At 42.4% G+C, this 15,021-nt stretch overlaps 1 protein-coding gene across 3 annotated transcripts in view; it reads right to left on the minus strand.

The window, feature by feature from the left end:
* The window catches only part of PTH2R (parathyroid hormone 2 receptor), a 525,422-nt gene that overhangs the window by 473,370 nt on the left and 37,031 nt on the right, over positions 1-15,021 (minus strand). For 2 of the 3 annotated variants that reach the window (XM_056535218.1, XM_056535217.1), the window contains exon 2: positions 2,029-2,131. The exons of the other annotated variant lie outside the window; for it this stretch is intronic. In XM_056535218.1, the coding sequence (XP_056391193.1) occupies positions 2,029-2,131 (103 nt within the window). The remainder of the gene's footprint in view (positions 1-2,028; positions 2,132-15,021) is intronic. 3 annotated transcript variants of the gene reach the window in all.

Here is a 15,021-nt window from a genome sequence, read left to right on the forward strand (position 1 = left end):
GCGTTATCCTGTTTGTACCTCACCTTGCATAATAAATTGTTCCAGCATGGTTCAACACTCCACTTTCCTGCTTGATCATTTCCACTCCTTCTCTGGACATCTTTTCCACTGGACCTCAGCAGCGCCTTCCTCTAAAGGTTTTTTTCCGCTTCTTCCTGCAACGTCTTCCTCCAGGACGGGCTATGCCTCTCCTGCACCCTGAGTCAAGCAGCTGTCTCCAGTCTCTAACCCCGCTGTGGGTTGATATGCGAGTATCCTACTCGCCCCAGGTGAGTACCCACTACCTACAGGCTCTGCAGTCCCATATACGCCTTGATTGTTTTCCTGGCCATCCATCCTTACAGTATCACACTAGGCGCCTCTTGCTGGTCTCCTCCCTTTTTTCTCTTATTTTAGTTCTTCTGTTTTTAACCTATTTCTGGATTTGTTTAAAAATACTGACGAAAATAGCAACAAATATAAACCTAACCCATGGCTGGGTTCACACCAAGTATTTTTAGACTTCATTAGCATTCACACATATTTTGGGTATGGATAGCATATAAGTGTTGTCAGTAAAGAATGAGATGTTTTCTTTTTTTTGTTTCAAGTTACTACAATAAATGCCATTGATCTTATGTAGGCCCTTTGGGTTAATGCAAACTGCTGTTTTAGAAACCCACATTGTACAGATCCATAAGATAATTACAAATTGCTATAAATAAATAATATACCTCTTTGAGCATTATTTAGAGACAGGTACCATATTAATATTGAACTATGTATTACCTTAAAAACATGATAAAGTGTGGGATACATGGAGGGCCTGCCATGGCATGTCAACTCCTCTACAACATCTACTAGGCCTGTGCCAATGTGTTCCTAAGTGTACGTTTTATGCTCTTATTTTTACAGAATGAATTTTTGTCTTTTGGTGCACCTGCGACATTAATGGACTGCATGGAGATTGGAGGGAGGGTGTTTGGGTGTTTGTGGGGGATTGTTTTGGGGCTGTTTTCCTTTTTGTGTGTGTGCAAACAATTGCATATTGTATTTTTTGGCTATACTTTCATATATGATAGTACACCATGTTAAGTTTAAAAAAAAGTTTAATAAAAATGGTTTCTGATTATGCCTATATGTGCCATTCGTGTATCTGATCATGCCCATTTGTGGTGGTTAATGGCCACAGATTGTTGCCATTGTTGCCATAATATCTTGTGCCTATAGGCACTACATGGATTTGCTTACTTATACTAGTCAAAATTCATACTGTGCCCGGCCTATCCTCATGACCTGCCTTAAAGCAAGGAAAAAGCTATCAGAGTTCAAGGATGATAATACATTTTTAGATCTTAAGACAACTTCCTTATCTGGCTGGCTTTTAGATTATTCTCCACTGAGTATTTTCTTTCTGCAAGATTCTCTGATGACACAATTTTTTTCATTTGTGTCCTGATTCTAGAAGAAATCAGGCATCCTTATAGTAAAGCATTGTGGTAGCTGCATCATGCTTTGGGATTTTTTAGTGGCTGGGACAAGAAGACTGTTTGGGCTGAGGGAAATTTGAGAGTTCTCTTGACCTCTAGGCTGGGCCAAAAGTTCATAAGACAATGACCATAAGCACACAGCCAAGACAAGACAAGACTGACTTGAAGGCAGAACCATGAGCAGGCAAAATATTGACTTGAACCCAACTGAACATCTCTGGAGAGACCTTAAAATGGCTTTCACTGATGGTCCCCATTGAACCTGACAGAGGAGAGGATCTGTAGAAATGAACGGAGGAAAAATCCCAAATGCAAGTGTGCAAACCGCGTGACCTCATACCCAAGAAAACTGAAGGCTGTAACTGCCTCCCAAGGTGCTTCAACTAGGTACTGAGTAAAGGGTCTAAATGTTTTTTAGTCGGAAATTGAATGATGGAAGAAACTTTTTTTTTTTAAGCACAAGACCACAGCATAACAAAATGTGAAAAGGTGAAAGGGTCTGAAAACTTTCTTAATGCATTGAAAACATATAGCAGATTGATCTCATCAAATACTTTACCTTCTTCCTGCAGCAGGATGGTGATATTGAGTTCACATTGTATTTTAGCTCGTAGAAGAATATAGATCTGTTCCTCTGCAGTAATTGTGTCACCTGAATATACCTAAATAGGATAATTAACAAAACATTAAAAAGGTTTACTTTTTTTTTTATCACCCTCTCTATAAACCTGAATGAATATTGAGTCTTTAGGGAACATTCAACAAGACCTGTGCTGAGGAAAAGTTGACCAGTTGCCCATAGCAACCAATTAGATTGCTTTTTCATTTTTCAGAGGCATTTTCAAAATGAAAAGACGCAATGTCCTTGGTTGCTTTGGGCAACTGCACCACTCTAGTCTGCACGTTTTAATAAATCTCCCCCCATGCCTTTCAAAATGGTATAATAATTAAAAACAGAATATAATCTGTAGATGGATTTGTAGGAAAGCTGCAGAGAATAGGTGTTTCTCATAAAGCCCAACTCCACATGCTTATTATATATTTAGGGTGCATTGAAAAGTTGCATGCAAGCAAATACAGCCACACACAGTGGTATATGGTTGCACAAATTTGTCCATAATACAGATTTCTGTATGCGGCAACTTCAATATGGGAGTGCATCCTTAAAGGGGTACTCCACTGCTCAATGTTTGTAACAAACTGGTTCGAATGCTGGAGCCGGCATCGGGAGCTAGTAATGTCATAGCCCTGCCACCTGCCACGCCCCATCCCATAGACTTGCATTGAGGGGGTGGGATGTGATGTCATGAGGGGTCGGGGCTATGATGTCATGAGCTCCCGGCGCTGGCTCCAGCATTTGGAACAGTTTGTTCCAAACACTGAGCAGTGGAGTACCCCTTTAATATAAAAGTGTCACCTAGAGGTTTGGTGTTATTTTTTTTTTCTGATTTGAATGCTGAAACATGTTATTTGTTTGTAATGTGTTTCTAGTTTCTGATAGTATTGTAATAAATAAGATATATTTATGATGTTTTGTAAAAAAAAATTGTAACATACATTCCTAGCATTTGTAAATGCTAATTTTAAAAGCAAATTCTCTGGTGGAACTTTAGCTAAGCTGAAACCTGCTGCTAATTTTATATACCTGTGTACAAAACAGAAAGAAAATTACTGCTGCAGAACAAACTAAAAAGTATGACAAGAAGATATCATTAATAGTATTAATTAAGTCTTTACAAATGGTCCTGAACAGCAGGCTGCAATTTGTCGCCTTGTCAGCATTCAGTGTCATTTCATAAATAATTGTGTGTGTTGTTGCTAAGGAGCCAATACTTGAAGAACTTTAAGATAAATTATACATCGGCATTCCACACAGGGTTTTTTCTGGCATTTTTTTTTTAAACTGCCACTACAGTATTTGAGCCAATGTTAGAAGTGGATCAAGCAGCAAGGAGTATAAATCCCCTTCCAATAGACTTTGGTAGAGGGGGCGGGCATGAAGTCACGAGGGGCCGGGCGTGACGTCACGCCCGGCGGCCGCGAACATGGAAGCCCGCACACAGCATTCGGAGTAATGAACTTCCGGACGCTGCGAGCGGAGCTCCGAAAGGCAGGGCAGCGCACAACCCCTTTAATATTTCCTACAGATAAAGGGAAGAAGGTGAAAAGGGGAAGTGGTGTCCGCGCTGCTGGAAAGTAGGTGGAATCAGCATACATCTGAGGTCATCGGTATTAAATAAGTACTTTAATTATGTTCACACAACGCGCTTCTGGGTGTAAACCCTTTCATCAGGCGTATTCATGCCTGATGAAAGGGTTTACACCCAGAAACGCATTGTGTGAACATAATTAAAGTACTTATTTAATACAGATGACCTCAGATGTATGCTGATTCCACCTACCTTCCAGCAGTGCGGACACCACTTCCCATTTTCACCTTCTTCCCTTTATCTGTACGTTACACTGATGTTTTCGGTGTGGGAAGCCGCAGCAGCTCAACCTGTGTTCTGATGTGCCTCTGTAAGTGTTGTGCCTGAAATTGCAAATTTTTGTCTATTTCTCTTTCTTTATATGTCCTATTCCTTTTGAATATACTTCTGGCTTTGGCTCAAAAACTACAGTGACAGTATAAAAAAAAAAAGGCAGAAAAAAACTGTGAGGAAACCTAGCTTATAGGAGACAAAAGAATAGCAGAGGGATGCTCTCAGTGCCATTAATAATTACAGGAGCAAGGTAAAATGGTATACAGTTTGCTGCTCACTTTTCAATGTTGAACTATGAGCACAACACCAATAACTGCATACAGTACAGTATCACATGCAGAAGCTCCGATGCAGCCTGTATCCTGTCACAATCTCCAGGCCAGGGAACACAGAGAAGTCATAAAGTAAAAAGGGGTCAGTGATGCTCCTTGGAGAAGCTAGATACTTGGTGTCGCTGTACTGGTAGTAATATATTTACAAAATCCTGATACGGAAAGGAAAAATAATGAAAGGTTATATATATTTTTTTACATACACATGTGAAACAGTTTGACCGACAACACATTTCAAGAGTGGGGGCTTTCCTTTTTGTCAGGTCTTCAAGGACCTGATGAAGAGTGTAGTACCTCTTGAAATGCCACTAAGTGTCCAGCTTTTCCAATAAGCATAACTGATTCTTACATTGTGATCAAGATTTATTATAGCAGATTTCGGTGTTTAGGAACTTGTCTACAGTTCATTATCAGAATTATAACTGTAATAAAGTATGTGGCGTGCATGAAATAAGCAGAAATCTAAAGCTTGTCTATTGGTTCTGAGGGTACATTTTTCAGGATAACATAGATCAATGATTCTGCCACTTGAATGCTCATGCCTGGATCTCAGGCACTGAACAGTCATTCGATGATCGGACACCAGGAGGCAGGTAGGGGGATCCTCCTCATGTCCTATAGCTGTTCAGGACACCTCTATTTCGCCACAGCGGTCCCGAACAATCCTCTGTTTATGTTAACTTTAGACGCAACTTTGAAAGCTCAGTTCAGTTAGCGGGCAGAGCTGCTGGAAGGAAGGTAAATTATAATCATTTTTTACCCCCCCCCCCAACCCCCTAATAGGTCCCCAAGGGTCCGCCGGAGATTTTTTAGCTTGACCCGGGCCCAGGGGTTCAGGGTGCTGCATTTGGCCCCCCCATTTTTTTTTGGGCCGCAGCTTTTTATTTTTGCCCATATAACGGTGTGTGATTTCTAATCACACACCATTATATAAAGTACACACCAAGCACACACTACATACTCCCCCCCACCCCACCACACCAGCTTTACAAAGGGAGGACGGTCATCGATCACTTTGGGGCCAAATTTTTGGAGGCCTATGTACCGCTTAGGGAGCTCTCTGTAGATGAGTCTCTTATCAATTTTAAGGGGAGACTCATCTTCTGCCAGTATATTCCATCGAAGCGGGCGCGGTATGGCGCAAAGCTCTATAAACTTTGTTAGAGTACCTCCGGGTACACTCTCAAGTTTATCGTATATGAGGGACAAGATTCCCATATTGAACCCCCAGATTGTTCCCCCACTCTGGGTGTTAGCGGGAAAATTGTTTGGGACCATATGCACCCATTGCTGGATAAGGGTTACCACGTGTACGTGGACAACTTTTATACCAGCATCCCTCTGTTCACATCCCTTGCCACCAGATCCCCATCCGCTTGTGGGACCATGCAGAAGAATCAGAGAGGCATCCCTCTAAATTTTATTCAGACACCTATGCCCTTACCAATGAAAACCTGTTGCTGGTCAGGTATAAGAGGAATATCCTTATGCTGACCACTATTCATGGTAACGGCAGCTCACCTGTCCCTGTGCGAGGTACCACAACACCGGTCCTCAAGCCCGATTGTATTCTGGACTACAATCTGTATATGGGGGGACTTGATCTTTCTGATCAAATCCTCAAGCCACACAATGCCATGCGCAAAACTCGTCTATGGTACAAGAAAGTTGCGGTCTACTTGGTACAGGTTGCCATATACAACTCTTTTGTACTGTACCAGAATGCTGGCAACACAGGGACATACCTTCAGTTCCAAGAAGAAGGCCTAAAGGTCCTGATCTTTGCTGATCGGGAAAGAGCAGGCCGGAGTTCCCAAGGAACTGAAGTTATAGGTGCCAGGATCATCCCAGGCTAACACTTTCCAGGTGAGGTCCCCCACACTGGAAAGAAGGGACGATCCCAGAAAAATGCAGAGTGTGTAACAGGAGGGAGATTCGGAAGGACACCACCTATCAATGTGACACTTGCTCCGATCATCCGGGCCTCAGCATTAAAAACTGCTTCAGGGAGTATCACACTTCCATGCAGTACTAAATTTTCCCTTTTCATTTTAATTTTCTATAATTTACCAATGTACCAAGTCCAGAGTACATTCCAAGTTTTAGCCCCATATACCACTAAATTGCCCAAAAAACAACCTCTGGGGGTATTAAAAAAAAAAGAGTAATGGGTCACTGAGTCACTATCATCGGGGACTTTTTTTTAATGTTGCCTCAAATGCACAGCGCTCTCTCTCTCCACCTGAGTGGGTGCGCATTTGAGGCAACAGGTTAGGGACGGCCACACACATCACTTTCCCAGAATGATGATTCAGAGCATAGGGTTTGGGGTGAGCATATTTTTTAGTTTTGTCTATGCTCTGAGTCATCATTCTGGGAGCATAACCTGTTTTATAATTTTATGTCCCACTGTACCCCTTGTTAGTAATTAGTATACCCCATCTAATGCCCCTTTAGGGGGAGGGGGTCCCACTGTTCTGGCTCCATAGGCAGAAGCTCAAGGCCCCTGACTGTCCTCCTGTTCCTCCGTGACCAGTGTGCACCCGCAGAGCCCAGCTACGATGTATGTCCTTACTCCAAAGAAATGTATTTACAAATTAAATTTTTTTTTTTTTGCTGTTCTGGCACTAAATGTGATATGCCCCCCCCCCCCCCCCCCCCCGCCCCCCATTTCAGCAAAATCTGCAAATGTGACTCCTTCTCTTCTAAACAGTGTGCCTGCAGTGCATTGACATCCAAATATGGGGTATTTTCCATAAAAGATGGAATTACCCATTTTGGGGGACATTTTCTCCTATTACCCCTTGTAAAAATGTAAAATTTGGGGGGAAAAAAAGTCATTTACACATCCAAAGTCGTATTATTAGCCCTTGTAAAAATGTAAAACTTAGGTGAAAACCAGCATTTTAGTGAAAAAAAATAATAATTTACACATCCAACTTTAACGAAAAGTTGTCAAACACCTGTGGGGTTTTAAAGCTCACTGTACCCCTCGTTACATTCCTTGAGGGGTGTAGTTTCCAAAATAGTATGCCATGTGTTTTTTTTTTTTGCTGTTCTGGCACCATAGGGGCTTCTTAAATGCGACATGCCCCCCATTTCTGCAAAATTTTTATATGTGACCCCTTCTCTTCTGAGAATTGTAGTGAGCCCGCAGTGTACTTGACGTCCACACATGGGGTATTTCCATACTCAGAAGAGATGGGGTTACAAATTTTGGGGGGCATTTTCTCCTATTACACATCGTAAAAATGTAAAAATTGGGGGGAAACCAGCATTTTAGTGAAAAAAAATCATTTACACATCTAATTTTAACGAAAAGTCGTCAAACACCTGTGGGGTGTTATGGCTAACTGGACCCCTTGTTACGTTAGTTGAGGGGTGTAGTTTCCAAAATAGCATACCATGTGTTTTTTTTTTTTTTTGCTGTCCTGGCACCATAGGGGCTTCCTAAATGTGACATGCTCCTCAAAAACCATTTCAGTAAAATTTGCTTTCTAAAAGCCAAATGTGGCTCCATTTCTTCTGAGCATTGTAGTGTGCCAGCAGAGCACTTGATGTCCACACATGGGGTATTTCCATACTCAGAAGAGATGGGGTTACAAATTTTGGGTGGCATTTTCTCCTATTATCCCTTTAAAAAATGTAAATTTAGGTGAAAACTAGCATTTTAGTGAAAAAAATAAATAATTTACACATCCAACTTTAACGAAAGGTCGTCAAACACCTGTGGGGTTTTAAGGCTCACTGTGCCCCTTGTAACGTTCCTTGAGGGGTGTAGTTTCCAAAATAATATGCCATTTTGGGGTTCTTTTGCTGTCCTGGCACCATAGGGGCTTCCTAAATGAGACATTCCCCCCAAAAACCATTTCAGCAAAATTTGCTTTCCAATAGCCAAATGTGACTCCTTCTCTTCTGAGCATTGTAGTGCGCCCGCAGTGCACTTGACATCCACAAATGGGGTATTTCCATACTCAGAAGAGTTGGGGTTACAAATTTTGGGGGGCAGTTTCTCCTATTACCCCTTGAAAAATGTAAAATTTGGGGGGAAAACTAGCATTTTAGTGAAAAAAAAATATTTACACATCCGAATTTAACGAAAAGTCGTCAAACACCTGTGGGGTGTTAAGGCTCACTGGACCCCTTGTTACGTTCCTTGAGGGGTGTAGTTTCCTAAATAGTATGCCATGTGTTTTTTTGCTGTTCTGGCACCATAGGGGCTTCTTAAATGCGACATGCCCCCCAAAAACCAGTTCAGAAAAACTCACTCTCCAAAATCCCACTGTCGCTCTTTCCCTTCTGAGCCCTCTTCTGCACCCGCCGAAAACTTGACATACACATATGAGGTATTTCCTTACTCAAGAGAAATTGGGTTACGAATTTTAGGAAGATTTATTTCCTTTTATCCCTTCAAAAACTGAGTCTACAAGAACATGCGAGTGTAAAAAATGAAGATTTTGAATTTTCTCCTTCACTTTGTTGCTATTCCTGTGAAACACCTAAAGGGTTAACACACTTACTGAATGTCATTTTGAATACTTTGAGGGGTGCAGTTTTTATAATGGGGTCATTTGTGGGGTATTTCTAATATGAAGGCCCTTCAAATCCACTTCAAAACTGAACTGGTCCCTGAAAAATTCAGATTTTGAAATTTTTTGGAAAAATTGGAAAATTGCCGCTGAACTTTGAAGCCCTCTGATGTCTTCCAAAAGTAAAAACATGTCAACTTTATGATGGAAACATAAAGTAGACATATTGTATATGTGAATCAATATATATATATTTTTGGAATATCCATTTTCCTTATAAGCAGAGAGCTGCAAAGTAAAAAAAAAATGCAACATTTTAAATTTTTTCATCAAATTTTGGAATTGTTCACCAAGAAATGATGCAAGTATCGTCAAAAATTTACCACTGACATAAAGTAGAATAAGTCACGAAAAAACTATCTCAAAATCAGAATGAAAAGTAAAAGCATGCCAGAGTTATTAATGTTTAAAGTGACAGTGGTCAGATGTTCAAAAAATGGCCGGGTCCTTAAGGTATAAATGGGCTGGGCCCTTAAGGGGTTAAAGACAATGTCAACAGTGGTTAAATGTATGCAACTGCTTTGTAATATTTTATAGACTCTGTATGATCTGTAGTGGTGGTGATAGCAGTCATGGTGTGGTTTTATTGCGTAGTAGTAATATCATTGGTTATATATTTCTGTTTAGGGTGTTTTATTCAGTAGAGGCATGGAGGTAGTATTTTATCACCGTATGGTGGAACATTTTCTTGTCTATAGGCAACAATGTTATGATAACTAGAGATGAGCAAACTTTTGAAAAATGTTCAGTTCATATTAACCCCTTAAGAACATGGCCTTTTTTGGCCTTAAAGGGGTACTCCCCCCCTAGACATCTTATCCCCTATCCAAGGATAGGGGATAAGATGTCTGATTGCAGGGTTCCTGCTGCTGGGGACTCCCACGATCTCTCCTGCAGTCCCCCGAGTCATCAGCTCTCCGGAGCTAAGTTTGCTCCGTGGCTGATGATTCAAGACACAGGAACCTGAGCTTTTGTGACATGATGACTCCACACCCTCATGAAATCATGTCCCGCCCCCTTAATGCAAGTCTATGGGAGGGGGCGTGACTGTTGCCACGCCCCCTCCCATAGACTTGGATTAAGGGGGCATGTCATCACGAGGGGCGGAGCCCTGATGTCACAAACCGCAGGCCCCTGTCATCAGCCACGGAGCAAACTTAGCTTTGGAGAGCTGATGACTCGGGGGGCTGCAGGAGAGATCGCGGTGGTCCCCAGCAGCAGGACCCCTGCGATCAGACATCTTATCCCCTATCCTTGGATAGGGGATAAGATGTCTAGGGGTGGAGTACCCCTTTAACCCCTTAAGGACCGAGCCCTTTTTCACCTTAAGGACCGAAGCGTTTTTTGCAATTCTGACCACTGTCACTTTAAACATTAATAACTCTGAAATGCTTTTAGTTATCATTCTGATTCCGAGATTGTTTTTTCGTGACATATTCTACTTTAACTTAGTGGTAAAATTTTATGGTAACTTGCATCCTTTCTTGGTGAAAAATCCCCAAATTTGACGAAAAAAATGAAAATTTTGCATTTTTCTAACTTTGAAGCTCTCTGCTTGTAAGGAAAATGGATATTCAAAATATATTTTTTTTGGGTTCACATATACAATATGTCTACTTTATGTTTGCATCATAAAATTGATGAGTTTTTACTTTTGGAAGACACCAGAGGGCTTCAAAGTTCAGCAGCAATTTTGACATTTTTCACAAAATTTTCAAACTCGCTATTTTTCATGGACCAGTTCACGTTTGAAGTGGATTTGAAAGGTCTTCATATTAGAAATGCCCCATAAAAGACCCCATTATAAAAACTACACCCCCCAAAGTATTCAAAATGACATTCAGTAAGTGTATTAACCCTTTAGGTGTTTCACAGGAATAGCAGCAAAGTGAAGGAGAAAATTCAAAATCTTCATTTTTTACACTCGCATTTTCTTGTAGACCCAATTTTTGAATTTTTGAAAGGGGTAAAAAGGAGAAAATTTTTACTTGTATTTGAAACCCAATTTCTCTCGAGTAAGCACATACCTCATATGTCTATGTTAATTGTTCAGCGGGCGCAGTAGAGGGCTCAGAAGGAAAGGAGCGTCAAATGGTTTTTGGGGGGCATGTCACCTTTAGGAAGCCCCTATGGTGCCAGAACAGCAAAAAAACACACATGGCATACCATTTTGGAAACTAGACTCCTCAGGGAACGTAACAAGGGGTAAAGTGAACCTTAATACCCCACAGGTGTTTCACGACTTTAGCATATGTAAAAAAAATTATATTTTTTTTACCTAAAATGCTTGGTTTCCCAAAAATTTTACATTTTTAAAAAGTGTAATAGCAGAAAATACCCCCCAAAATTTGAAACCCAATTTCACCCGATTCAGAAAACACCCCATATGGGGGTGAAAATTGCTCTGCTGGCGCACTACAGGTCTCAGAAGAGAAGGAGTCACATTTGGCTTTTTGAAAGCAAATTTTGCTCTGGGGACATGCCGCATTTAGGAAACCCCTATGGTGCCAGAACAGCAAAAAAAAACCACATGGCATACCATTTTGGAAACTAGACCCCTCGGGGAACGTAACAAGGGGTAATGTGAACCTTAATACCCTACAGGTGTTTCACGACTTTTGCATATGTAAACATTTTTTTTTATTTTTTACCTAATATGCTTGGTTTCCCAAAATGTTAACATTTTTAAAAAGGGTAATAGCAGGAAATACCCCCCAAAATTTGAAGCCCAATTTCTCCCGATTCAGAAAACACCCCATATGGGGGTGAAAAGTGCTCTGCTGGCGCACTACAGGTCTCAGAAGAGAAGGAGTCACATTTGGCTTTTTGAAAGCAAATTTTGCTCTGGGGGCATGCCGCATTTAGGAAGCCCCTATGGTGCCAGAACAGCAAAAAACTAACACATGGTATACCATTTTGGAAACTAGACCCCTCGGGGAACGTAACAAGGGGTAATGTGAACCTTAATACCCTACAGGTGTTTCACGACTTTTGCATATGTGAACATTTTTTATTTTTTTTTACCTAAAATGCTTGGTTTCCCAAAATTTTTACATTTTTAAAAAGGGTAATAGCAGAAAACACCCCCCAAAATTTGAAGCCCAATTTCTCCCGATTCAGAAAACACCCCATATGGGGGTGAAAAGTGCTCTGCTGGCGCACTACAGGTCTCAGAAGAGAAGGAGTCACGTTTGGCTTTTTGAAAGCAAATTTTGCTCTGGGGGCATGCCGCATTTAGGAAGCCCCTATGGTGCCAGGACAGCAAAAAAAAAAAACACATGGCATACCATTTTGGAAACTAGACCCCTCGGGGAACGTAACAAGGGGTTAAGTGAACCTTTATACCCCACAGGTGTTTTATGACTTTTGTATATGTAAAAAAAAAAAATTTTTTTTTTACCTAAAATGCTTGTTTTCCCAAAAATTTTACATTTTTAAAAAGGGTAATAGCAAAAAATACCCCACAAAATTTGAAGCTCAATTTCTCCCGAGTACGGCGATACCCCATATGTGGCCCTAAACTGTTGCCTTGAAATACGACAGGGCTTCAAAGTGAGAGTGCCATGCCTAAATTAGGGATTGCATAGGGGTGGACATAGGGGTATTCTACGCCAGTGATTCCCAAACAGGGGGCCTCCAGCTGTTGTAAAACTCCCAGCATGCCTGGACAGTCAGTGGCTATCTGGCAATACTGGGAGTAGTTGTTTTGCAACAGCTGGAGGCTCCGTTCTGGAAACAGTGGCGTACCAGACGTTTTTCATTTTTATTGGGGAGGGGAGGGGGGCTGTGTAGGGGTATGTGTATATGTAGTGTTTTTTACTTTTTATTTTATTTTGTGGTAGTGTAGTGTAGTGTTTTTAGGGTACAGTCACACGAGCGGGGGTTCACAGTAGTTTCTCGCTGGCAGTTTGAGCTGCGGCAGAAAATTTGACGCAGCTCAAACTTGCAGCCGGATACTTACTGTAATCCTCCGCCCATGTGAGTGTACCCTGTACGTTCACATTGTGAGGGGGGGGGGGGGAACATCCAGCTGTTGCAAAACTACAACTCCCAGCATGTACGGTCTATTAGTGCATGCTGGGAGTTGTAGTTTTGCAACCGCTGGAGGCTCCGTTTTGGAAACAGTGACGTACCAGACGTTTTTCATTTTTATTGGGGAGGGGAGGGGGGCTGTGTAGGGGTATGTGTATATGTAGTGTTTTTTACTTTTTATTTTATTGTGTGTTATTGTAGTGTAGTGTTTTTAGGGTACAGTCACACGGGCGGGGGGTTCACAGTAGTTTCTCGCTGGCAGTTTGAGCTGCGACAGAAAATTTGCCGCAGCTCAAACTTGCAGCCGGATACTTACTGTAATCCTCCGCCCATGTGAGTGTACCCTGTACATTCACATTGGGGGGGGGGAAACATCCAGCTGTTGCAAAACTACAACTCCCAGCATGTACGGTCTATCAGTGCATGCTGGGAGTTGTAGTTTTGCAACAGCTGGAGACACACAGGTTGTGAAACACCGAGTTTGGTAACAAACTCAGTGTTTTGCAACCAGTGTGCCTTCAGCTGTTGCAAAAGCTACAACCCCCAGCATGTACGGACAGCGGAAGGGCATGCTGGGTCTTGTAGTTATGCAACAGCCGGAGGCATACTACATTGGCTGGGGATGCTGGGGATTGTAGTTATGCAACATCTGGAGACACACTGGTTTACTACTTAACTCAGTGTGCCTTCAGCTGTTGCAAAACTACAACTCTCAGCAGTCACCGACCGACAGCCAACGGGCATGCTGGGAGTTGTAGTTATGCAACCACCAGATGCACCACTACAACTCCCAGCATGCACTTTAGCTGATTGTGCAAGCTGGGAGTTGTACACTGAAGGTACACTTTTACATAGAAAGAATGTGCCTTCAGCTGTTGCAAAACTACAAGTCCCAGCATGCCCATAAGGGCATGCTGGGAGTTGTGGTGGTCTGCCTCCTGCTGATGCATAACTACAGCTCCCAGCATGCCCTTGTTGCATGCTGGGAGCTGTTGCTAAGCAACAGCAGGAAGCTGTCACTCACCTCCAACGATCCAGCAGCACAGGTCAGTCCCTCGTCGTCGCCGCCGCCGCCGCTGCTCCTGGGGCCCCGATCCCAACAGGGACGCCGGGGATCGGGGTCCCCAGCACCGGGGGTCGTCTTCCCGCTCACGTCCTCCGGAAGAGGGGCGGAGCGGGTTGCGGGAGTGACACCCGCAGCAGGCGCCCTGATTGGTCAGCCGGTAATCCGGCCGACGAATCAGGGCGATCGTGAGGTGGCACCAGTGCCACCTCACCCCTGCTGGTAATGGCTGTTCGGGGCCGTTTCTGACGGCCCCGATCAGCCAGTAATTCCGGGTCATCGGGTCACTGGAGACCCGATTGACCCGGAATCTGCCGCAGATCGCTGGACTGAATTGTCCAGCGATCTGCGGCAATCGCCGACATGGGGGGACATAATGACCCCCTGGGCGATATGCCGGGATGCCTGCTGAACGATTTCAGCAGGCATCCGGCTCCGGCTCCCCTCCGGCTAGCGGTGGGGGCCGGAAATGCTCAGGGCGTATCCATACGCCCTCGGTCCTTAAGGACTTGGAAACGGGGGCGTATGGATAAGGGGTTAAGGACCAGGCCAATTTTTATTTTTGCATTTTTATTTTTTCCTCCTCTCTTTTTAAAATAATTAACGCTTTAATGTTTTCACCTACACACCCGTATGAGGGCTTGTTTTTTGCCAGACCAATTTTAGTTTGTATTGACATCTTTCATTTTACCATAAGATGTACCATGAAAACAAAAAATTTATATTTGTGGGCAGAAATTTATAAGAAAACTGCAATTCTGCTACTTTTGAGGGGTTTGGTTTTTATGCAGTGCACTTTATGGTAAAAATGATACATTATCTTTATTCTGTAGGTCAATGCAATTAAAACAATTACTGTCCCCTATAACTTTTTTATTTTTTGTATACAGGGATGTATGACTTTTCGATCGCTTTTTATATATATTTTTTTCTGATACATGATGTGATTAAAAATCTCTCATCTTCTTCTATATTGTACCAATCTCACTTTTTTTAATCTTGTGCTAAACCCGAAAGAGTCACACCAATTGTTATGTTTCTATGTTTTGTTTA

The sequence above is a fragment of the Hyla sarda genome, chromosome 8, assembly GCF_029499605.1.
Source record: "Hyla sarda isolate aHylSar1 chromosome 8, aHylSar1.hap1, whole genome shotgun sequence".
Taxonomy (NCBI): Eukaryota; Metazoa; Chordata; class Amphibia; order Anura; family Hylidae; genus Hyla; species Hyla sarda.